Source organism: Nothoprocta perdicaria, unplaced genomic scaffold (genome assembly GCF_003342845.1).
Source record: "Nothoprocta perdicaria isolate Ctin4 unplaced genomic scaffold, notPer1 scaffold_141, whole genome shotgun sequence".
Taxonomy (NCBI): Eukaryota; Metazoa; Chordata; class Aves; order Tinamiformes; family Tinamidae; genus Nothoprocta; species Nothoprocta perdicaria.
Window position 1 is genome coordinate 373,295 of NW_020454550.1, and position 22,436 is coordinate 395,730.

The 22,436-nt window shown below is 35.4% G+C and overlaps 1 protein-coding gene across 1 annotated transcript in view; it reads left to right on the plus strand.

Annotated features, from left to right (window-relative positions):
• Positions 1 to 22,123, plus strand: part of COL21A1 (collagen type XXI alpha 1 chain) — a 72,743-nt gene extending 50,620 nt beyond the window's left edge. Inside the window, exons 18-30 of the mRNA XM_026034311.1 lie at positions 1,648 to 1,692; positions 1,935 to 1,988; positions 5,823 to 5,876; positions 7,164 to 7,217; positions 7,527 to 7,598; positions 11,776 to 11,811; positions 12,472 to 12,516; positions 14,539 to 14,571; positions 18,432 to 18,578; positions 18,678 to 18,732; positions 19,046 to 19,246; positions 20,567 to 20,644; positions 21,336 to 22,123. Of these exons, the coding sequence (XP_025890096.1) occupies positions 1,648 to 1,692; positions 1,935 to 1,988; positions 5,823 to 5,876; positions 7,164 to 7,217; positions 7,527 to 7,598; positions 11,776 to 11,811; positions 12,472 to 12,516; positions 14,539 to 14,571; positions 18,432 to 18,578; positions 18,678 to 18,732; positions 19,046 to 19,246; positions 20,567 to 20,644; positions 21,336 to 21,523 (1,062 nt within the window). The 3' untranslated portion in view covers positions 21,524 to 22,123. The remainder of the gene's footprint in view (positions 1 to 1,647; positions 1,693 to 1,934; positions 1,989 to 5,822; positions 5,877 to 7,163; positions 7,218 to 7,526; positions 7,599 to 11,775; positions 11,812 to 12,471; positions 12,517 to 14,538; positions 14,572 to 18,431; positions 18,579 to 18,677; positions 18,733 to 19,045; positions 19,247 to 20,566; positions 20,645 to 21,335) is intronic.
• Positions 22,124 to 22,436: the final 313 nt, after the last annotated feature.

A 22,436-nucleotide genomic window follows, 5' to 3' on the forward strand; every position in this document is an offset into this window, starting at 1 on the left:
TCCCATTTGTAGTAGCTCCAAACATTGTGTTTCCCTTAATGGCAGAAAAATTGCATGACAGTTCTGTTTCATATTAAGTTTTGATTAAAGACAGGCATTTGTGATAATTCGAGTTACAAGATACACTTCACAAAAATTACATTTTTATTTTGCAAATGGAATAAAACTGTTTCAGCTCATGCTTTAGAATAAGAATACATCTTTTGATAGTTACAGTAAGATTTCTGTGATGGCTTATTTAGTGCTATGTCACCCTAATAAACAGAACTTCCTGTGAAAAGTGTTTTATTACTCGTGGTGGAAAAAAAAGCCTGCTCGGATTCTGAAGACTTATACTGCATGTGTAACCTCTCTCTGTTTGGAAACAAAGTTTCTAATACAATTATAAAACTTGGTTTGGCTTTTAACTTAGAGTTAGGGAAGAAACTCAGGATAGCTAAACTACTTTTTAACCTTCTCCTTTGGGAAAGTGCAAGTAATTCTAATTGGCATGACCAGGTGTTATACTATGTATAAGGAAGTAATAGATTGGGAGTACATATTGAGAGGGAAATTTAATTTATTTTTTTAGGCATGCTGGACTTGATCCTACAGAAATTAGTCTTTACAATTGCTGAACCATGGAAGCTATATAGGAAAGTAACTCTCACGGGGAAAAAACTTTGTTTTATGACCAAATTAGCCACTTCATTCCCCTTCTTCAGTGCCAAATGACATGTGGTGAATAACTGTGAAAATCCCCACCCCATGTATGCTGGGAATCACCCAGATTAGTGTAAGCAATAGATTCGTTCTTAGCTGTGTGAATGCCAGTGAGCTATACAGAAATTTTAACGGTCTGGAGCTGGTCCCACCAAAATAAAACCCTAAATTATATTCACTTAAGCAGAATCAAAGAAAGAAAGAGAGAAAGAATGAGAGAAAGAAAGAGAAAGAAAGAGGGAAAGAAGGAAGGAAAGAAGGAAGGAAAGAAAAAGAGAGAAAGAGAGAAATTATGACTTAGTGGCTTAATTTTACTATTCTTTGATTTTTTTTCTTTTTTGCTATTGAAATGAAGATAAAGTTAAATGACTTGTATCACTGATTCCTTTTAGGCAAGAACGATCAATACAGCTCAGCAAAATGTTGAATTTTTCCTCTTTGGCATGCTTATATGTTCATAAATAATTCTCAGGATTGTGTATGTGGAGTAGTCCCCTGTCTGCCCTGACACTAGCACAAAGATATAACCACAGATGGCTTTAGTATGTCCCTTCAGTAGAAAAGGTTGCTGGTCATTAGTATTAGTATTAGATGGTCATTAGTATCTGGAAGGCAGGTGTCAACTGCAAAAATAACTGAGCTACCCTTTCCAAGCCAGTGTTGCACAAATGGGATTCTAAAAGAAAAGAGTCATGTGGTTCCTATTTGGTACTTTCATGTTGAAGGAAAACTCTAGGCAGGTTACTGTATCCGTGGGTTTTCATGTTTGCAGATGAAACTTTTTTATTTTTATGTTTTTSTATTTTCTGCCCATTTTTGAACTCTACTCACAAATGTAAGGACATTTTTTTTCAATATATTGCTTTATGGAGAAACTATTCTACATATTTTAAAGATTTTATTTGTTTCTTTCTCTCTCTTTTTTTTTTTTTTCCTTCTCTGCAGGGAATTCCTGGAATCCCTGGAAATCAAGGAGCAAAAGGACAAAAGGTATTAATAATAGTTTATACCGCAATTACAGCCAGTGCATATATATACATATACAAATATAYATATACTGTTTCCAAACTATGGGTTCTGTTTGCCCTGAAGGGAGAATATTTGGAGTGGCAATATTTGCAAATATCTCATTTAGTCTTACTTTTGTGATTTCAGGAATGCATGAGTGAGTGAAAAAAAAACAAACAAAAATAAACAGCAAAATCTTCTAACACTTTGAAAAATATTTACAGGGTGAAATTGGACCACCAGGGCAGCCAGGAGCAAAAGGATCTCCAGGGGAAACAGTAAGCAATACCGATCTTAGATCAGGAACTACAAATAATTTTATGTAATTGCATTCAGCACACAGAATGAATATTCCCTGTCAATGGGAAAAACAAGGTAGCTCATTGATATGTGCATGCATTCTGATGAATGACAACAGGGGTAAAGATACTTGTTTGAAGGTAGAGTCCAGATTTATCTGTGATTTCCATTTGTTCATGCTGGTGATCAGCTTTCTAACATCTAAAGAGACAAAAAGTACAAGATTCCTATAATTACTTTCATAGCATTGTTTTGATAAATAAATCTAACGTGAACATATAAACTAAAACATTAATACAGAACTGACACATGAAGATAGAAAGCATTTTGCAAAAAATAATCTTGGAACATTAATCATTCAGTCTATCTGAAAGGGTAGGAAAATTAAAGGAAACAATAAAAAAAATGGACTAAGCAAAGAGACTTAAATAGTAGCAAGGGAAAAATATTCTGGACAGAATTTCAGAAAAATCCTTAGGAATAAACATATGAAGAGGAGACTGAGCAGCTTGGAAGTGGAAGTCTGTTTTGTGGGTGCAGATGGCACTGACTTTTTTTTTTTTTTTTTTTTTTTTTCCTGAATAGGGAAGCTATCCTTAGAAGTTGTTATATTTCATCTATCAATAGCAGATGACAAATGGCAAATGTAGTTTGTTAGTTCAGTGGCAGCTTTGAAGTTTGGAGATTTTGGGTGCAAACTGTTCTCTCTGCTGCCTTTGCTCTTACTTTAAGCCACTTGCTATTTTGGCATCAGGTGAGAGAATATTACTATGGATTCTTGGATTTTGGAGATTACTAACAGAGATTGTCCTATTCACTTCTATCACTTTGCTGTCTCCTAATTTACCTATCTCATCTTCTTTCAAGATCTTTCCTTTTGAAGATGCTTCATCAGTGGAGAGTTTTCTTTTGCTCTCATGACCTGTCAGACCTGATTACCTCCATTCCRAAAGAGGAAAACTTCTCTGTGGCTGCTTTCCAGTGCTGAAATGGAAGGCCATGAAAAGCTTATTTTGAACATAAATCCATGTCTATATCTCTAAGATCTAATGCAGGACAGTGAATGGCTYTCTGAAAGAGGACCAATTGGCATTTCTTCACCAAATTCCTTTATGGTGATTCCATTTATCAGCTCTTTTGTTCCCACCTCTACCTCTACTGTTGAGCACTGCACAACAACTGTCCAAATCTGGTCTGTATAAAGCAAGCATGCTTGCAATCTTAGAGGACTTTTCCTGCCCWTTATAGACCTCTGGAAAAAATACATTTCCTCAAGAACCAGTTACTACAATTGTCTGTCTCACAGTCGGCAGAAACATTACCTGAGAGGGGGACAGTGCAAAGCATGACTTCTCTCTCTACCTTTCCACCTTATCTTTAGCAGAAGCATTCTGTCTCTTTGCTAACAGATGCACATTTGGTCTCTAACCTCTGATTTTTTTCCTTTGACTGTCAGTGGAGAATTTTGCTCCCTTCCTCCTGAACAAACCTGAACAAAACACTCAAAGTGAGGTTGCAAATATAATAAAACCATGTGGGATTTCGAAGGATATCTACTTAGTCAATAATTCACCAACCATTCAGCTTCATATATTCTTTAGATAAGTAACATCTGGTTCTGTAATACACTTGAAATAATTTATTAATGTTTCCTATCAACTTATTTTAATGCATCTTTTGTCACCTGATAAAATAAGTAGGAAATTGATGCATGGAATATATGAGTATTTTTTATATCATGAGGGAATTTCAACCAGAAAGGATAGTGAGATTTTCCTTGTGTTAGTCACGCTGACTATGTTTGTTCCAGAAAAAAAAAAAAAAAAGCAGATGGAAAACTTGTGGATGCACTATTAATACTGCAGGGAAAATCCCCAGTAACAAGTTCTTCAGTAATGAGTATCCTTAATATGTTGCCAGCTTCAGCAATTTGTTAATTTATCTGACGCATAAATAATGATAGACCTGGAAAATGGGGAGGTAACACTATGTTTTCTGTGCTTGTCCTATGTTTTCTGTCCTTGCATAAAAATAAATTTTTATTTATTTTCTGTTCAGGACATACTCTTCTCTCTCAATTTTTATGCCATAGGTTTCAAATTATGTTCTCAAGCTCTTATATTGTGTGAGAGAGTTTCTTTTTTGATTCATGCTGATTCAATGTAGCTATCTTACTGCAAATTTTTAATGAAATGCATTAAATATGGCCTAGTAATAAAAGTGAAGAAAGGAATCAGGACAGCTTGGTTTTATCTCTCCTTTTCCTGCCCACATATACCTGACTTTATTATATACTGTCTGTTGTCCGATTTGCCAGGTATAATGGAGTTTTAATTTGTAACTGTCTGTATGGGAAAGTCTGACCCCCAGGACAATTAGCAGGGAAGTTACTTTAGTTTTAGTCTTGTGATTTATGCCTTTTAGTCTGTGCACTCACAGCCCTACATCTGTGGTCCAAAGAGCAAGTTGCTCATTTTGTTGATAGAAAGTAAAAATTGGGTATCTACTAGCTTCTTATAACACAGCAAGAAAGAAGCCTGAGTTATCTGGGTTGCCTCACAGATGAAATGCTATAAAATTGGTGAAATGCTTATTAAAACCCTGGTACTATGAATTACCTCATATTCCAAATATTTTGGTTTTCCTTTTTCATTTTTTGGCAAAACTGAGTTCATAACATTTGTAACAAATTGCTATTTTGTTAWTTATTTTTCATCACACATAACATTTGAAGATCTGGGATAATGTCATTGTCAGTATATTCTGAATAGTCCTGACATTTAATACTGAATAGAAGGTGGGTTTTGTATTAGGTTACATAATAAAAATAACAATGGCTCTTGGAAATACTAACTAGAAGCACTGATAAATCTTAATCTCTAACAAATTAAATTTCATGGCCTAATTTAAATATTTGACTTTCTGTATGCTTGTATTTTAGGCTGTATCTTAGTATATAAACTTTAACGGTAGATCGTGTTTCATAGTATAGATGCACATCCAAATAAAACAAGAATAATGCATTGTTTTTGTTGACACATGGAGTTCTAGAGTCAAAAGAAGTGAGATGAAGTGATGAGGGAGACATATATTAACAACAGATGTGGAAAATAATAAAAATGGGAATTCTTTCTTGGAAAGAAAGATGATTAAAAWTATGACCTCTCTTTTAAAGTATACTTGAAAGTAACTTTAAACAGGAAAAAAARGGGGGGAGAGAAAAAAAAATCCAAGCTTTTGATGTTTAATATCCTTTAGTTCATAGTTTGTGTATGACCAAAGGTGGCTAAAYGTGCTTTTACCAACACATGCCCATCAGTCCATGAGGTCATGTGTCATGTGAAATGGTACGAGCTGGTTCAGTTCTGAAGCCTCTGCACATGGAGTGACAGCGTGGCCCCCAAGTTAACTGCTCTSCCTAAATGTCCCCAGAGTTTGGAGATGGAGTGAAGTCTTCACATTCACAACCTTGAGAAAGGCACTGTCAGAAAGCYGCAAGTGAGCCCTGAAATACAAGTTGTGCTTCCATTGCTTTGGGGAACCCAAAGAGAAACTAAGAAATTCTTTCTTGTGTCGCTTTCAATTATAGCTAAGGATCCACTAAGTGTAGGTTTGGTTTTTCTTTTCCCATCGTGTAGAAGTGTCGCTATACTTCCTTTAGTCATTGAAGGCCTACTACTGAGCAAGACTCTATTTTCTATCTGCTTATTTCATTATAGTCATGTATGTGAAAAATAATATTTTTACACTGTAAAACCCATTGTGCCTCTAGCTTGTTTTAGAATTGTCTCTGCCTTTTCAAAAATAACTAGGGTTTGATGGGACCAGAAGGCTCATTTGGTCTACCTGGAGTTCCTGGGCCTAAGGTGAGCATTTGTGCTGTTTTTGTTGTGACTTCATCAATGACAAACTGGAAGGATTCTGAGTTTTGCAGCTAGTTGTTCAGTATATTGAGGATTAGAAAGTAAGCATGTGGTTTTTTATATATTACCTAATATGACAGTTCAGTATCTGTGCCCAAGGGAGCTTAACTCAACTTAGTGAATGGTGTCTGTCATCTCATGAAGCTTGAAATTCCTCCAGAGATGCTCATGAGATTTTGTTTGAGCTGCACAGTCCTGGAAAATGTTCTCCCATGCTAGCAGCCAGGGAGTTCTCAGTACGCACCAGAACGCCTGTGCTACATTTATTTATATTTTAATTGTGTTAAATAAAGTTACGGGCTGCGTTTTCCATCGAGGGAGCCAAATGTATCTCAGATATCACATAATTGATTGCACTTCAGCTACAGCAAGAATTAATTTGACCCATGCTCTCAGAAACTAGTATAGACACTATAAATCCTTATCTGTTAGTGYAACTGTTTAATTTTATCTGAGGTGAGTTTTGGCTAGTAATCAGTGAATTGTATGTCCTAGAGAATATTTATGAATACAGATTCAATTTCTCAAACTTTGTAAATACATGTAGCTCCATTTCTACATCCCCATTTTATATCCACATTTTATATCCCAAAGTAGAGACTTATTTAAAATTGCATGCTAAAGGTAACATTATTTAAAGGGGACATTTTGCCTTTGTCAAGAAAACTGAACATSTATGATATAACAACAAAAAAAAGTTTTATTTTATTTTGGGAAAAATATGCCTTTGTACAAAAAAGTCCCCGATATATTTATCTAATTCTTACAGAAAAGTGTGAAAAAGCATACACATTCTTAGATTTTATTGAAAGTTTAATACTAAATACGCAGCTAATAAAAAGCAAATGCAACTTTGTTTTTGTATTAACATATATAAACTTCAATAAAAAGCAAAATATAAGTGTATATTTTGGCTCAGACAAATTCAAGATTTTTGAGAGTCTTATTAAATGAAGTGAAGTCAATATAAACAAATATGGCATGACTGGGCAAGGAAAATGGAAGGCACTGGTGAGCAGAGGTAAGGTCTGTTTTGTCATCATTATGCCTTTCCTAAAAGAGGGCTGAAAATTCAGTTTTACAGAATGAAAATTGAACTTTATCCTTCTGGTCATTTGCTGTAGCTGTTTTTAAGGGCAGATTTCCCATCAATGTCTGTTTATATTTGGTGTTAATACCACATGTGACAAAACATACTGATGCACCAGCTGCTCTCATGTTGTTTTATAGGGTGATAAAGGTGAACCTGGAATACAGGGAAAACCAGGATCACCAGGAGCCAAGGTAGGTATGCATATGGAAGTAATCTAGGTAAAGGAGAGATGGAAAGTAAATATTTTGTGTGATTTACTTCTTAGTTACAATACATAGGTACTTGAATACTAAGGAGAAGAATTAGGATCATCTTTTGTGGCAATAAGCAGCTTGTCTTTATTCAACATCCCTTCCCAAGTTCTCCAGACATTTTATTTATCCTAGGTTACAGAATTTCAGAATATCATAGCTGAAACTATGAAGTGATCTTGAAAAACATTCAATATTTGTTCTTACACACGACATCATTGATATTTATGGTGTTATTGTATTAATCAGGGAGAACTAGGAGGATTAGGTGCTCCAGGAGAACCAGGCTACCCAGGTATCCCAGGCACACAAGGTATAAAGGTAAGAGGTTTGTTTTTTAATGGTTTTACATTGATTACAGAGCTTTTCTTATAAGTGATCATCATTAAATGAAAATGTTTCTTTTTAATACATTTTTATTGGACAATAGTTAGTAAAGTTTGCAAGTTTTGTTCTCTAGAAAACCAATCACTCCTCATAGAGGAGAAAGAAAGACCAAAAGAGAGAAAGAGTTAAAATAAACTGTTTTAAAGTAGATATTAATGGACATTTCGTTATGAACTATAGTGGTATAGTGTATATGCTGGTATAATGGTATGGTATATATGTGTACGATATATACACRTATAAGGATATGATCTTTGTATTCTATCTTCTTCTCACAAGTACTATATAGATAAAGTCTACCCTACAAAGACTTTTGTGGAGATCCCCCAGGAACTGGAACAGTTCACTGTATGGARCTAGGACAAATTAATCTCCATGAGCCTTAGCCCATGGTAACTGATCGTATCAGTTAGTACAGGTTCTCTCCGTATYTAGTTGAGGGAGTCTGAGCTTCTCAAGGGTCATTATTCACATCTTTATTACATGGCTTTCTTAGTATGGGATGCATCTGGAAGTACTTAAGTATTACCCTTTGACTGTAGAAGAATCCTAGACAATTGACTAAATTAAATATTGAAATTTTAGATGGTAGAGATTACAGAGAGATCAAGCTTCTGTGGCCAGTGTTGGAAATTTTATCTTCTTTTCAAATAAGAACTTGTGTTTTTTCTTCTTGCAAGTTGAGTTCTCACAGAGATCACGCCTTCAGGATCTTTCAGTCTCTTGGTGCAACATTGCATCTATCAAGCAGTATCAGAAACATGTGGCTGTATTGAAATTCTGAAGAAGTGCTGAAGAATTGTTTTGTGAAAACATTGCAAAATTTAGTATTGACACTTGAATCTTGTAATAGTTACCCTTATTTTTAAAGCATAGATACATATTTTATGACAATCAAATGTCTTTAAAGAGTCTCAGGTTTTTCTGAAATCTGCATAATTTCAAAATATTAATATTACTTTAGATACTCTATTTTGAAATTTTCTTCTACAGGACATGTTGTTGAAACTTCTTGTTTTTTTTATCAGCCAATAAGGCACTACTTTAAATTTGACTGTGAGCTAAAAACAGCCTGCAATAAATCTATTTTTCAAATGCTAACTTTTTGTCCTTTACTGTTACTCACAGAATCACTGAAGTGTGAGAGGAGATTTTTCTTGAGGAAAAATCAACTATGTTATAGAGTAGTTATAGAGTGAGATTTAAGATGGGATTTAAGAAGTTGCAAATTAGAGGTAAATTAAAATTATTATTGACTATGTCCTGTTGGCAACTGGAAAGATTTTTATCAGAATTTAACAAAACTGCATTTTCAAGATGATGTTATTTCAGGGTGGCACCTTGATTCAGTATCACTTGACCAAGAAAATAGAGAAAGTTCAGGAATTTATTCTTTCCATATACTTTWAAGTAAATTAATATGAAGGAAAAAATACTGCTCTTTTTAGTTCCCTGTGATCTTCAAATGAAAAAAAAAAGAAAAAGAAAAGATTTGGGGAGAAAATTGAGAAAATTTCAGTGTTGAAGACCTTGCAGTATTTGTGGTTAGCTTGAGTCAATAAATTCTCAAAGCCAATTCTATTGCTGCTKATCTATTACTTCTGATTGTAGCTGAAGTTCTGATTTATATTCATTACATGTTAACTTCAGATTTCTTTATTCTGGAGAACGTTAATGGAACAATATGTGTATCCTGAAAAAATAAATGTTTCATTGTTTTCCAAGATAATGAGTACTGCTATTACTTTCTGCATTTCATTATATTTCTATGGGAAAACATTACAAATTGGCCAAAGAAAATATCTGTAAAAACTGAGTTCCTTAATTGGTGTATGTGAATATGAGGCTTCTTTTGCTGTTATACTATGTCTTTGGAATGGATGTTAAACAACAGATTTCTTTCCGTAGGTTCTTAAAATGTAATTTATTACAATTGAAAAGCTCCACCTGAAATCTCTCTAGCTATTCAAATAACAAGTAATTCAAGCAACAAGCTCTCAAGGTTTAAAATGTTGCTGTATTTGTCATCAGCCCAAATTATACCTTTGAGCTTGTAGAAATATTTATATGAAAGTAAATTAGGTGTGCTTAAGTCATGTAGCTGACGTGTTGTTAGAAGCTTAGCAGTATTTCCTGCAGAGTAATGGAATAATGGAGTGTCAACTAGGGCAAAGATTTCTCCTGAAACACCTGTGTAGAAACACCAGAACTGTAGAGAAACCCCCTTCTGAAGAGACATTTCAGAATCAGAGTTGAATCAGATATTTTACTGTAGAAATAAGCAGGGGAGCAAAGCAGTGAGTTAGAAGGGGGCTGTTGTGTTTAAGGTTTTGTGGGAAATGTCATGAGGAGCTACTTGATAGACTATAGCTTCTGCTCCAGAAAGCCACAGGTCTACCGAATGTCACCTGTCGTATGTGCCAGCTGAATATGGATATATTAGGCTATAGCATTTGAATATGGGGTTGCCTTAAGTTGTCTAGAGCATCTTAGAAAGTGCTGTGTGTGTAGGCAAAGTCAAGGGGAAGTCAAGTCCCTGGTCAATGCAGACAAGGGAGGCTAGATGGCAATCCAAATTTAGGTGAAGGTGTCTGAATCTGAGTTCCTTTTTCCACCGCCAAATGTGGAGAAATTATTCTCTTGACAGGTTTTGAGGCAGTGATTTCTAGATCATGTAAAGACAAAAGCTTCCGGGCTGAAGTCTTTCACAAAACACTGAAACCACTGGAAGTTGAGCCAACTGGAAGTTGAGCCAACATCGTAACAATAGTTTAATTAGTTCCATTATCACCATAAGCTCAGTTTCAATATCTAGGGGTCAAATAGGGGCATGTGCTAATTTTAAGAAGGGAGATTTTATGTGGAACATCTTTAAACTTTGAATTGAGGATGGTATGTTTTGAAAAAAAGCATATGTATAGAGATGCAAGTCAGGCTATGCGTTGCAGGTTAACTGAAGTTACAACTCATGAATATTGACATCTCAAAAAAGTACAGTTTGGACATATGACAATAAGATTGAAGCCCTTTGGTTAGAGTTTATTTTAACAAAACCAAGTAAAATATTTCATATTCAAGTACAATACAGCCAAATACAGTTGGCATAAATGCCTTCCTATCTTGAGGTATTTTTGATCAGGAAAATATTTGCCATTGCAAAGATATTGTCTCTGCATTTAACTAAATAGTATCTCTTAAAAAAACAACAAAAACAGAAACAAAATAACATGCACACATTTGACTCTTACTAGATAATTGGCAAAACAAAACCTCCACCCAGTATCTTTTCTTTATGAGAAAATTTTGCATGGCCCCCATGGTTCCATCTTTTGTTTTTTAAGTCCCACACTGACTTAAGATGTCACAGGTCATAATGCTAAGCTAATGGCACCTGGCACAAGTATTTTACATGTCTGTTGCTAATTTTGCATTTTTGCAAAAAAATTTTGCATTTTTTTTTCAAGAGCTGCCTGTTTCTTTCCACTGGCAATTAGTTGATGTTCACTGGGTAAACTGGGTGCCTGGCTTTTAAGTACCATTTGCACCATTCCATTGCTTACCACCCCAGTAAGTTTAAGGTCAAGAGGAGCAAGTTGAAACTAAAACTCAGTCATTGCACAGTTTTGATTAAATATAAATATTTTTTATAGTTTAAAAAAATCTGCCTTTTTTATTTCTTTGTGGTGCAAAGTCAAATTTAGACATTTAATGGCCTTGTAGTAAACGTTACAAAAATTATTTATACACTATTCTCTGTGGGGTAAAGGCAGACATACATAGTGGTTTGTGTCCGAACTGAATTTAATCCATTAAAAACTAATCCCTTTCTTCTGTATGTACACTCTTGAACACTGTCTGGCTTTGTTGTATTTTTTAATATTAACTGGGTATATGAGTATTATTGGTTCTCTCTGTAGAAGATTTCTTTCTTACTGTGATGCTCAGGACTTCTGTGTTTGTGTACATGGGATAAAGTAGTTTATTTTCATTCAACATAAATAAAGGCCATTAGATGCTTCTCTTATATTTACTGAATTAACTTAGAGCAGAGACAACAAGTCTGTGGGATGAATCATGTTACAGTGGAGGCTTTTCTTCTAATGTCTTACAGGGAGACAAAGGAAGCCAAGGTGAAAGCGGGATCCAGGTATACCAACTTTGTTTCTAATCAAAATAATTTGCCAACAGTGTTAATGTAAGTGTAAAGGTTGATTCAAGAGAATTTAAAAAATGAAGCTGCTTGGAGGGTATGGTTGAAGATGGCTCCAGCCATGACGCACACGGCTGCTCAGGACGTGGGGGAGTCACCTTGCGCCATCTGGGGCTGGCCTAAGGACAAGCTGCCTGCTACACCTATAAGCTCTCCTAACCCAAGTAACTAAACTGCCCCCCCCCGCCTATGATATTATAACCAGTGACACTATCTACATATTTTAAAATACTCAGAAATTATCYGAATATTATTGAATTATTCCAAAATGTAAATATTCTAGAATTATCTRTCTTGCTAAGATGATTATATAAACTATGATTAATGCAAGAAAAGGAGAGTATCCTGTCACTGCTCAGCTGCTAAACTTGTTCTGTGTATTCAGGGAGGACACTACATCTTCTCAGCATGGGTTCTCTTCTACTTTGAGCTCTTCAAGAAAATAAGCCTGTAGATTCATTGAGCTCAGTTTAAGATGAGATTATAGGATTTACCTCCTTGTATTCTTTTCAACAGGTTAAATCTTCCTCCCAAGTAACTGTATGTTTTAAGACTGTCCCTTTTTTTTTTTTTTTTTTTTTTTTTTTTTTTCTGAAGGGACAAAAAGGAGAGAAAGGAAGACAAGGAATCTCAGGCTTGCAGGTACTGTTAAAATAATGAGCTCAGCTCTAGAGAGCCACAATTCGTATTCATTTCATAAGATTGCTTCCATCACCATGGGTAGCTCTTTGCATCAGATAAAATATATTTAATGTAAGTATTTATCTGACTAAAACAATGACTATTTTAAAAATAACAAGTGCAGCAAGTTTGTAGAGAAGACAGAGCCACTGTCTTCTCAKAGGTGCGTGGTGGCGGGACAAGAGGAAATAGACACAAGCTGGAATGCAGGAAATTCCAGCTTGATGCAAGGGAAAACATTTTGCCATGAGCGGGGTCAAACACTGGAGCCGGATGTCCGGAGAGTCTGTGGAGTCTCCATCCTTGGAGACACCCGAACCCCAACTAGAGATGACCCCAAGCTGCTTACTCCAATGGGATCTGCCCCGAGCAGGAGCATCAACCTTGRAGGTCCCTTCCAACCAACATGATTCTGTAGTTAAGAGAGATAATGTTTGGAGGAGAACGGAAGTGCATTTTCCTACGTAAGTTAATTAAATCCATCATGGTGGAAGATTTTCAAGAAACAGTTGCAAATAACATAAAATACCCAACAGTGCATAGGACCTTTTGTGAAAAGGTTATGAGTTGAACTCAACATTTTAAGGTTTTGCATGCAGCCTGCTACAGTTTTATGCACTTCATTAATTTCTGTAGTATTGGGAGTCATTGCTGACATCTTCTGTGCTCATAAATTATAGATGTTTCCCGTTTCAGCTGCGATGCTGTGAGATCCAGTTATTTCTCTTTCTTTTAACTCTGGGCCAGTGTATTTTGATTGTGTCATAGTTGGCTATGCAGAAAATTGCACTGCACAAAATAACTGTTAGTGTTTATAAATACTTGTTAACTACATAATCTATGTCATGTCTAAACAGAAAAGTATTTATTAGAGATACATAGCTGAAAGTAGGCTTGGAAGGAAGTCATAGTTATGCTTTTCAGAATTACGACATTGATACAGCTGCCTGTCTAGGCAGGCTGGGCTAATTCCARTGAAACAGGGGCAGAGCATCTACATTGTGTGTTAGCCTGGTGTTATCACWCACAGGGGTATGTGTCTGCCTTGACATAAGTCTGGTAGTAAAGCTGAACAGAAATTTTTGAAAAAAAAAAAGAATTAAACTAAAAGGCCAACAGTTTTTTGTAACCAAAAGTGTAACATCCTACTCTAACACTTTACAAATTATTTTTTTATTTTGAAAATAATGAGCATATTTACATAATACTTATTATTTTAAATAAAAAATAAAATGACAGTGAAAGAACATTTTATTCAGATAGAATCATACAACCTGAACTGTTATTTCTAGCTTTTTTGAGAAAGCTGAAAAAATATTATGAATTTAGTCTAACACTATTTTCCCACACTTATCTAGTTTGGCCAACAACCAGAAAAATTAGTCATTCAGATAGTTTTGGTAGGCAATGCTATTTGTGGGTCCTTCCCCAAGTTTCTGGAAGCTTCAAGACTTCTCAAAGATACCATGCATATTCCTTTGCCCATAAGAAACCATCAGAAAAGTGAAAAAATGCTGATCTGAGCTGACATCCTGCCATGGACCTGAAGGATCAGTAACTCCGTTGAATCAATTGGCGGAAAGGACACTGGAGCTGTTGGCCAAAATGCAGCCTCTGGCATACACACTGCATCAGCATTTCAGAAACTCTGAGCTTAATTTCTGCTTAGTAAGGCAGTATTAAACAAATAGAATCCAGAGTTTCCTTTAGGTAGACAACAGAATTTTATTTCTTTTGTGTTTTGTTGAGTTAGTAACACTTTCTCTAGTCACTTCTTATACATTAGCTATAATATATAGCTTATATTATGTACGACATATTCCCAGCTTATCTTGTAGTACATGATATTAAAGGTATTACAAAAGGGATCACAGAGCCGTTAAAATTAACATTTGTGATTATTTTTTAAATACAAAAATATCATGGTTTTGTTTCCAGGTAACTAGCTTTGTTAATATTTGTGTTTTGTATTACTTTCTCAAGGGGCCAAAAGGATTGCATGGAGAACAAGGAGAGGTATGTACTTTGTAACCACAAAGTTGCATAAGTATTCTATTTTTTCCTGCAAATTATTTGATTTGTAAAGTGAATGTTCATGATTTTATTTCTGTACTCTAAGAGAAATTACTTGAGAAATATCAGAGCAGGGAAAAAATAGGAGTTAAAAAGAGACAAAGTATATGTTTATGAAATGCAAGATTTAAACAAAGAATTTTAAAGGCAAGCATTGCCTCTAAAAGAATTAAAAAGACAGAGAAGATGCTGGCCGAAGAAACTAAATAATTGAATTTTAAAAAATCTGGAAGCTTAAAGTTCATTGAAAATAGGAAATAATTCATAGAAGAATACTGAATATTTGATCAAAATGGTCCATCTACTCCAATATCAGCAGCATTCAATATAGCTTAGGATGTAAATGTAAGGAACGGGACACTTAAAGAACCTAAAGACACCTAAAGATGATCTTGTGTATTCTTGTGTACTGGGTTTAGCAGTCAGCAAGGAAGGAGCATTTACACTAACAGCTACATCCAAAACATTGAATTTAATGTCGTTCATCACCTTGTCTACTTCTTTCTGAACTATGCTGGTCTACTACACTTTTTAGTTTCCAGAAAAGTCTGTGGGAAGGATGTAGGAATAGCTCAACTATTTGAGTGTTTTTGGCTGTGGTTTCATAGATAATAATATTTTTAAAAAAGAAAAAAAAAAGAAAAAAGAAAAAAGAAAAAAGAAAAATGAAAAAAGAAAAAAGAAAAAAGAAAAAAGAAAAAAGAAAAAAGAAAAAAGAAAAGAATACAGTGGAGCGTTTATAACTATCTTTTTTTAGAGGATTATCTGGCGAGACTGGCTCTGTAAATCCCGGGCAGGGCTCTTGCTCTCTTATTAAGTTTGTACTGAACTCAGCATGCAACTTGAGGGGTTACATGTAAGGGGAAGCACATCTGGAGCATCATTGCCTGTCAGAACCTACATGATTTTTGGGAGTATTGATTTCTAGGAGTCTTCTACAAGGTCCAGCTTTATATTTTATATACTTTTTGATCTTCATGCTACATGTTGTTAAAATGCTGGAATTTAAATGATTTAAATAATTAATTTTCTTAGATTTTTTTTTAATTCCAGCATTGAAGTGAAAGTGAAATCAGGGTGCACACAGATCCATTAATGTAATTCTACTTCAACCTTGCTTAGAAATTTCTAGGTTCAGTTATTTTTCATTTTTGGTAATGTATTGTCATATATCTGTAACTGGGCATATTCCTTGGAAGCTCAGCTCAGAAGAAATAAGTAAATGTGTTTCTGCATTTAACTTTGTAAATTGTCTTATAGGCCTCTAGGGTTCTATTGAATAGTTAAAATCACAATTTGGCTAAGGTGCCTTACTAATTATAGCCAAAATTGTTTAAAGATTACTTTTACATCTACACGCTAACCCCTCTAAATTTAAATAATGATCATAGTATATTTCTCATGAAAAATCCTATTAAGAATATTCTTACTAAATACTAAAGCATGCCATGTGTTTACTTATCAGATTCCATAAAAAACTCCTCAATAAAAAGTTTCTTCAGTATTTAACTCTCAACAGTTACTGAAATCTTCTCTTTTTTGGGGGGGGGGGGGGATTTTTTTTGGACTTTTTTAGGATTGACAAACAAGGCCACACACAGGACGTGGCTGACCATTAAAAGATCAAAATATTCTGCAGAAAATGTTCCCTCAGCCATTCCATTTGCTTTTTGGCAAGTTCTGCAGGCAATTGTGCTGATGATTCCAGCATTTTGTCCTGATTTTTTTATATACACTGGCTTCCTGCCTGTAATATTTTCTACAATAGGTGCCATTTTCCAAATATTGTTAAGATTCCTAATATTTTCTAGCATTTTTAACATTTATTTCAAATGAAACAATTTACTACTCASATGTCTATATGCAAACTTAGTTTTTATCTGTAAACACAATTAAAATAAAAACATTATAATTTTTAATCTATTAGAAATATTTTCTTGGACCAGGTGTCCCACCTATGAATTCTAGAAATAATCCCACAGATAAGTAGATAGATAGATAGATAGATAGGTAATAGTTGGAAATCTATAAAATCAGCAGATTTTCGTAGCCCAGTCCTTGCAAGTTCTGCTATGCCAAGTCCCTATGACTACTACAATCAAGCTGGCAGCGTTGAGAAAATAAATATGATTACATCATTAGAAGAAATCAGTTCTGAATTAGTGCACAACTTCTGTCATGGGAAGAGGGTACAGACTGCTGTTGTTTGTGCACTTGTCTTCTTTTAGTGGTGTCCTTTATGCATATATAGTTTTGCCGTGTGTTTCTTGAAAGGTAGTAGAAACGGAAATAAAAATAAAGAGCTTGTAATAAATGAGTTGCAAGAAAGCTTGGAAGACCAGTGGCTTGAGTATGTTTTTGTTTAAAGGCTTTTCAGAGTAGAGTTGCACTGCCACACTGGCTTAACATTTCACTTACAGCAAACCTAAATGACTTAGTGGAAGCGCTTGGTTAACTTGAGCAAACTGTGATCCTTTTGTGGTGCCAGGTACACTGTAAAGTCTTTTCTTTTTTAATTCATGTAGGTATCAGTTACAATTTTCAGATAAAAAGGCATCTAAATATTTCTGCATAAAACTGAGTAAGCAGATGCTGGATTTGAAGCTAGCTACCCCAGAATATTCCAGAGGGAAAACTATGGTCATTGTTACTAATTCAGAGCCTCCACAAAGCTTTGAACAAATCATGTATTTTTCTGATGTTAAGAATTTTGAAAGTACTAGGTAGAACGGTACAATATAATAGAAATCACATAATTTAAAATCCAGAGTGAGCCTATAAAGAATATGTGTCTGAGTGGTTCTTACCCTTCCATAATTTGCCCAAGTAAGTTTTTTTTTTTTTTTTTTTTTTGTTATGTAGAGTAGTCCTGTTGCCTTTTTTTCATAGTTCCACATAAAATAGTTAGAAGAGATAAAGGAAAATATTAAAGTTGCTGATAGCACCATGCAGAAGCTGTTCAAAAATGTAAGGAAAAAAAATCACTAGAGAGCCAAGACAGTATACTAACACTAATCTAGCATGTACCACGTTGCATTGTACTGAAGTTCTGTTGGCTGTAAGTTAGGGAAAGAGTTACATCAAAACATCAACTATTAAAGTAGGTAATTCCATACATTGACAAATCATTGCTTTAATTGAAGGTATACCAAAATGTTTTCCAGCACGATTTTAAGCTTTTCCAGCAAGTCAAATGGACTACAGTTGTTACAAATCATATGGGGAGTAGCTTGAAGTTATGGAGGTCAGGAGAAAAAAAAATCCTAGTTGATATCAAATGTATTTTTCTGTATTTTTGTCTATTGATTACTTGTCTCTTGACTATTAGAGTAAAAGGGATTTCAGTGGAGCCAGAATTTCAGTTGTAATTTTTTCAGCCTTCTAAGAAGAATTTTAATAGACTGTAATGACTTAGATAATTTATCTTGAAAAAGTGAATAAAACCTTCTCCTCCGTATATGTTTAAGGACTTTTTGGTTTTTTATTTTATGTTAGTTAATAAGAAAAATTGATATGGTTAAGATTAAATTTAGGTATTTGAAGATTTTTTAAATTATCCATGATGACAATTTATTTCTAGATATATTTGGCAAATATCTGAAATAGTTATTAAATAACCCAAAGACTTCAGTATGTGCTAGTGAAATAGGCCTAATAATCAGTATCAAGTTAATTTTCAATGACTGCTCGATTGTGTTAATTTTATGAAGATGATCAATGGAGATTTTCTCAGATTGCATTTGCTTGGTCTTCCCAATGACCTGTGGAAAACATGATTTACGTTTTGTTGGTTTTGATTTCAGAAAGGCGAGAAGGGAGATCCCGGCATTCGAGGCATCAATGGACAAAAAGGAGAATCTGGTATCCAGGGCTTGGTTGGACCTCCTGGTATGAGGGGTCAGCCAGGAGACAGAGGACCCCCAGGACCACCTGGATCAGATGGAAAACCTGTATGTCTGGACCTCAGGCTTAACATTTTCAGCACCTAAATAAAAATTAAAAAAAAATGCAAGACCTCTAATTTTGTAACACTTCTATGTTCAATTCAGGCACGAGAATTTTCAGAAGAATTTATTCGGCAGGTGTGTTCAGATGTACTAAGAAGTGAGTTCCTCAGTTTGTCTATGGATCTTTCTAGACTAAAGTGCTAAAGAGGCTTCCTGATAACTATCGAGATGCTTTCTTGAAAGTAAGATCAGTAGTGTTGATGTATCACTGATCTATCTATCTATATATCTRTCTACATTTATTACTCTATCATAACCATTTCCATAACCATTTTGTTTTCAAAGGGGATTATCTCCTCCACAGAGAGGAAGATTTTCTGTTGTCATGTTTTGGGGGACTGATACTTTTGCATTTCTGATGGTGTTTGAGTGCCACAAGGCTCTAAGCAGTGTTTGTTTGGATTCCCCAGCCCAGTTGCCTGCCATCCTGCAGAGTGGGAGGCTGCAGAACTGCAACCACTGCCAGTCCCAAAGTGCCTCGCCGGGACTCCCAGGGCCACCAGGTCCACGAGGCCCAGAAGGACCTCGAGGGTTTCCTGGTTTGCCAGGAAATGATGGCGTTCCAGGTCTGACCGGTGTTCCGGGCCGCCCCGGCGCTCGTGGGATGAGAGGTACCACGTGCTTGGGTCCTGGTGCTGTTCCGCACTTGTGGTTTTTGTATGGAGGGAGAGCAGGGTGGGCTCTGGGAATGGCTGGGAATGGGTCTCAACAGGAACTTATTTGCTTTTTTGATCCAATAGGTTTTCTAGGCATGGGTCAAAATGCATTTCCATGTTTTCTAGAGTTTTCCCCCCCCCAAGCTTACTTTTTTTGTGCTATTTTAAAGGTTTTTAAAATGACTGGTATTTTTACCCTGTAGGCTCCCACTGGCATGTGATACCTTTATACTGTTCCAGTTTTTCTCAGGACTCTTCCATAACTTAACTTTTAGCAAATGCTAGCCTAATTTGTGTGGGTTTTCTCCCAAGGCTTTTTACTCTCTTCTTTCTAGTTTTCTTTAAAAATTTAGTTTCTTTTTTAATAATATTAGCAATGACCAAACTGGTGTCAATGTTTTTAGGTAAATCACCCATATGAGCATTCCCACTTTTGCTGCGTGTTTGTTTGCAAGTTAAAGCTTAAGTACACATATGCAGTCAGGAACTGTACAGGGATAACGAGTAATTTGGTAACTGTGGCCCCAGCAGCCGCTGTATTTTCTATAGCATTAAAATAATTAGGAAATCATCGCTAGCTACTAATATACCACAGCTGGACAGGCATAACTGCTACTCAGAATGTCCGTTTCCTTCATGATTTGATCATGATTTATCTGTAGTTTTTGCATTATTTCATCCCCACAATTTTTTTTTTCTGGAACTGATACTGAATAATCTTTCTGGCTACTCCATAAGAGATGGGAACATAGATGTCCTACAAAGAAACTAAATTCATGTGGTTGTACTAGCGTGAAAGAGAACAGATGTAGCTTCCCTTGGTGGAGGGGGATTTCTTCTTTGGTGGAGATTTTCATCCAGCTGAACACTTGGGAGGATTGACTCTGTAGTTAGTGTTTCACGGGGGTGGTGGTCAGTATCTTACACTTCCTTCATACACTCTGCAATGCTGCACTTCTGAAAGATTCTACCAATGAAAAGCCAAAGATACTTAGCGAAAATCTTAATTCCTTATTATCTGTTTCACTACATAGTATCTATCTCCTTTAATAGGTGTTGTTTGACTGACTGTTAATTTAGTAGGAATGGGGATAGCTAAGAAGCCTTTTATACTCTACAGATTACAAGGAAATACTTATTTTAAATAACATAATTTGCTTTTGAACTGTTATGTTTTTTATTCATAACTTTTCTCAAGTTCTGATTTCTGAAATTCTCTGATAAAATATTCTTAGTGTGCAAAAGATATACATGTGTGTGTTTGCTAATCCACAGGCCTGCCAGGAAAAAATGGAGCGAAAGGCAGTCAAGGAACTGGGTTTCCTGGAATCCAAGGTCCCCCTGGTCCTCCAGGTGAGAGATGGTTCAGCTGTGCAGATTCAGTGATTGGGAACATTTTTAAAAGTGTATTTTATATAATTTGTTAATGGAATTTGGAAAAAATGCAATAGTTTCTACACATCTTAATTACCTTTTAATGCCGTCTAATGAGATTGTCGTCAGCGGTCCCTATTTCTTAGTACACTGGGTCGGGTACTGTTTGGCAGAGCACTATCTGTTTGATTTGAAAACTGAGTCCTGATATATTCATGTACTAGTGACCATTGCTCAGAGAAGGGTCTTCCTTACAGCAGTGAGTTTTTGCAGAATACAGAACTAAGTGTTTATTAGAACCTGATCCAAAGCTGAAGAAAGAATAGAAATCAGAGGACTCTGATTCATGCACTGGGCTTTTAGATTAAATGATAAAAAGTCTAAACAGTGTACGAGAGCAGTTTTTTATACTGCCTTTTAAAGTGCAGCTTTAGTTAGATTTAAAGTCTTCTCCATGTTTGCTTTTTGATCTAAATTCTTGATCAGGTAATACGTTAATAATATGAACATATAAACACTTTGTGACAAGAAGTGTTTTTTCTGCAGAACAAAGTTTTCTTTGTCTGGATAGTGTTCTTAAAAGCAGGAGGTTATGGGTCTGTATTTGCCCATGCTTTTATATTAATGCATCTTCCATAACGTATTTGTTTATTGCATGTGTGTTGTTAAGGTCCTGAAGGTCCTCCAGGTATGAGCAAGGAAGGACGTCCTGGAGAACGTGGGCAGCCGGGTAAAGACGGAGATCGTGGCAGTCCCGGGATGCCAGGGCCGGTCGGACCGCCTGGAATCTGTGATCCATCACTGTGTTTCAGTGTCATTGTGGGAAGAGATCCATTTAGAAAGGGACCAAACTATTAATTTGTGATATGATACATTAGAGAATAGGTATGGTGCTTGTCTTTTATGGTCTTTAAAGTCTCAGGAAGGTGACCAACAATAATCTCATAAACAGGAATAAAAGTACCTCGGATATTATAAATTAATAAGAATCCCAAAGATTATACATTCTTTTTTGAAAGAAACTCCAGTGATTTTTATAGTTTGCATTGATGGAATCTCAAGTGGTTTTAAATAGAGATCACTTTTAATAGGAATAAAATTAACTGTAATATTTGAGGTTTACTATTTAAGTGCCCTATCATATTCCTGCTACCACTGAAGTCTTTTACAAAGYGTCTTGTGACTCCACTGGGAGCAGGGTTAGGCATTAACAGTTATTGGTCAGGTGTAAATTACTGTGAAAATTTTCACATGCAGCCTACCTATATGGTATTTGGATTGAAAGAATGTGGCTGGCTTTTATTTCATATGTGTGTGAATCTCCTTGGCTTGTGTACTTTTTCACGTGTCTTAGCTCAAAGTGTTCCTGTAGCGACAGCATATATCAAATTTTTATAAATTAAGGAAAAGCAGTGCTGGAACTTTATATGGAAGTGATTTCTTCTATCTTGCCATGCAGCTACCTGAGTTTAAGCATGGCGTGAGTTTAGAATTATGGTAGAATGCAACCTACTGATTCAAGCAGGGCCAGGATTTTACAGAAGATGATACTTTCAACTACAAAAAGRTCCCATGTGAATGATTTGGCTTATGTGAAAATTACTTTTTTTTTTTTTTTTCAAACTGGTATACCTGGTTTGGTATTTGACAAAAAAAAAATAATAAAAAAGTTTGTACCACCAAAACTAATCAGTTCTGCATAATTCTGGGTTATGTTATACACCCTTTATTCTTTCTCCCCAAGGACTGCAGTTGTAGAACAGAGAAAGCA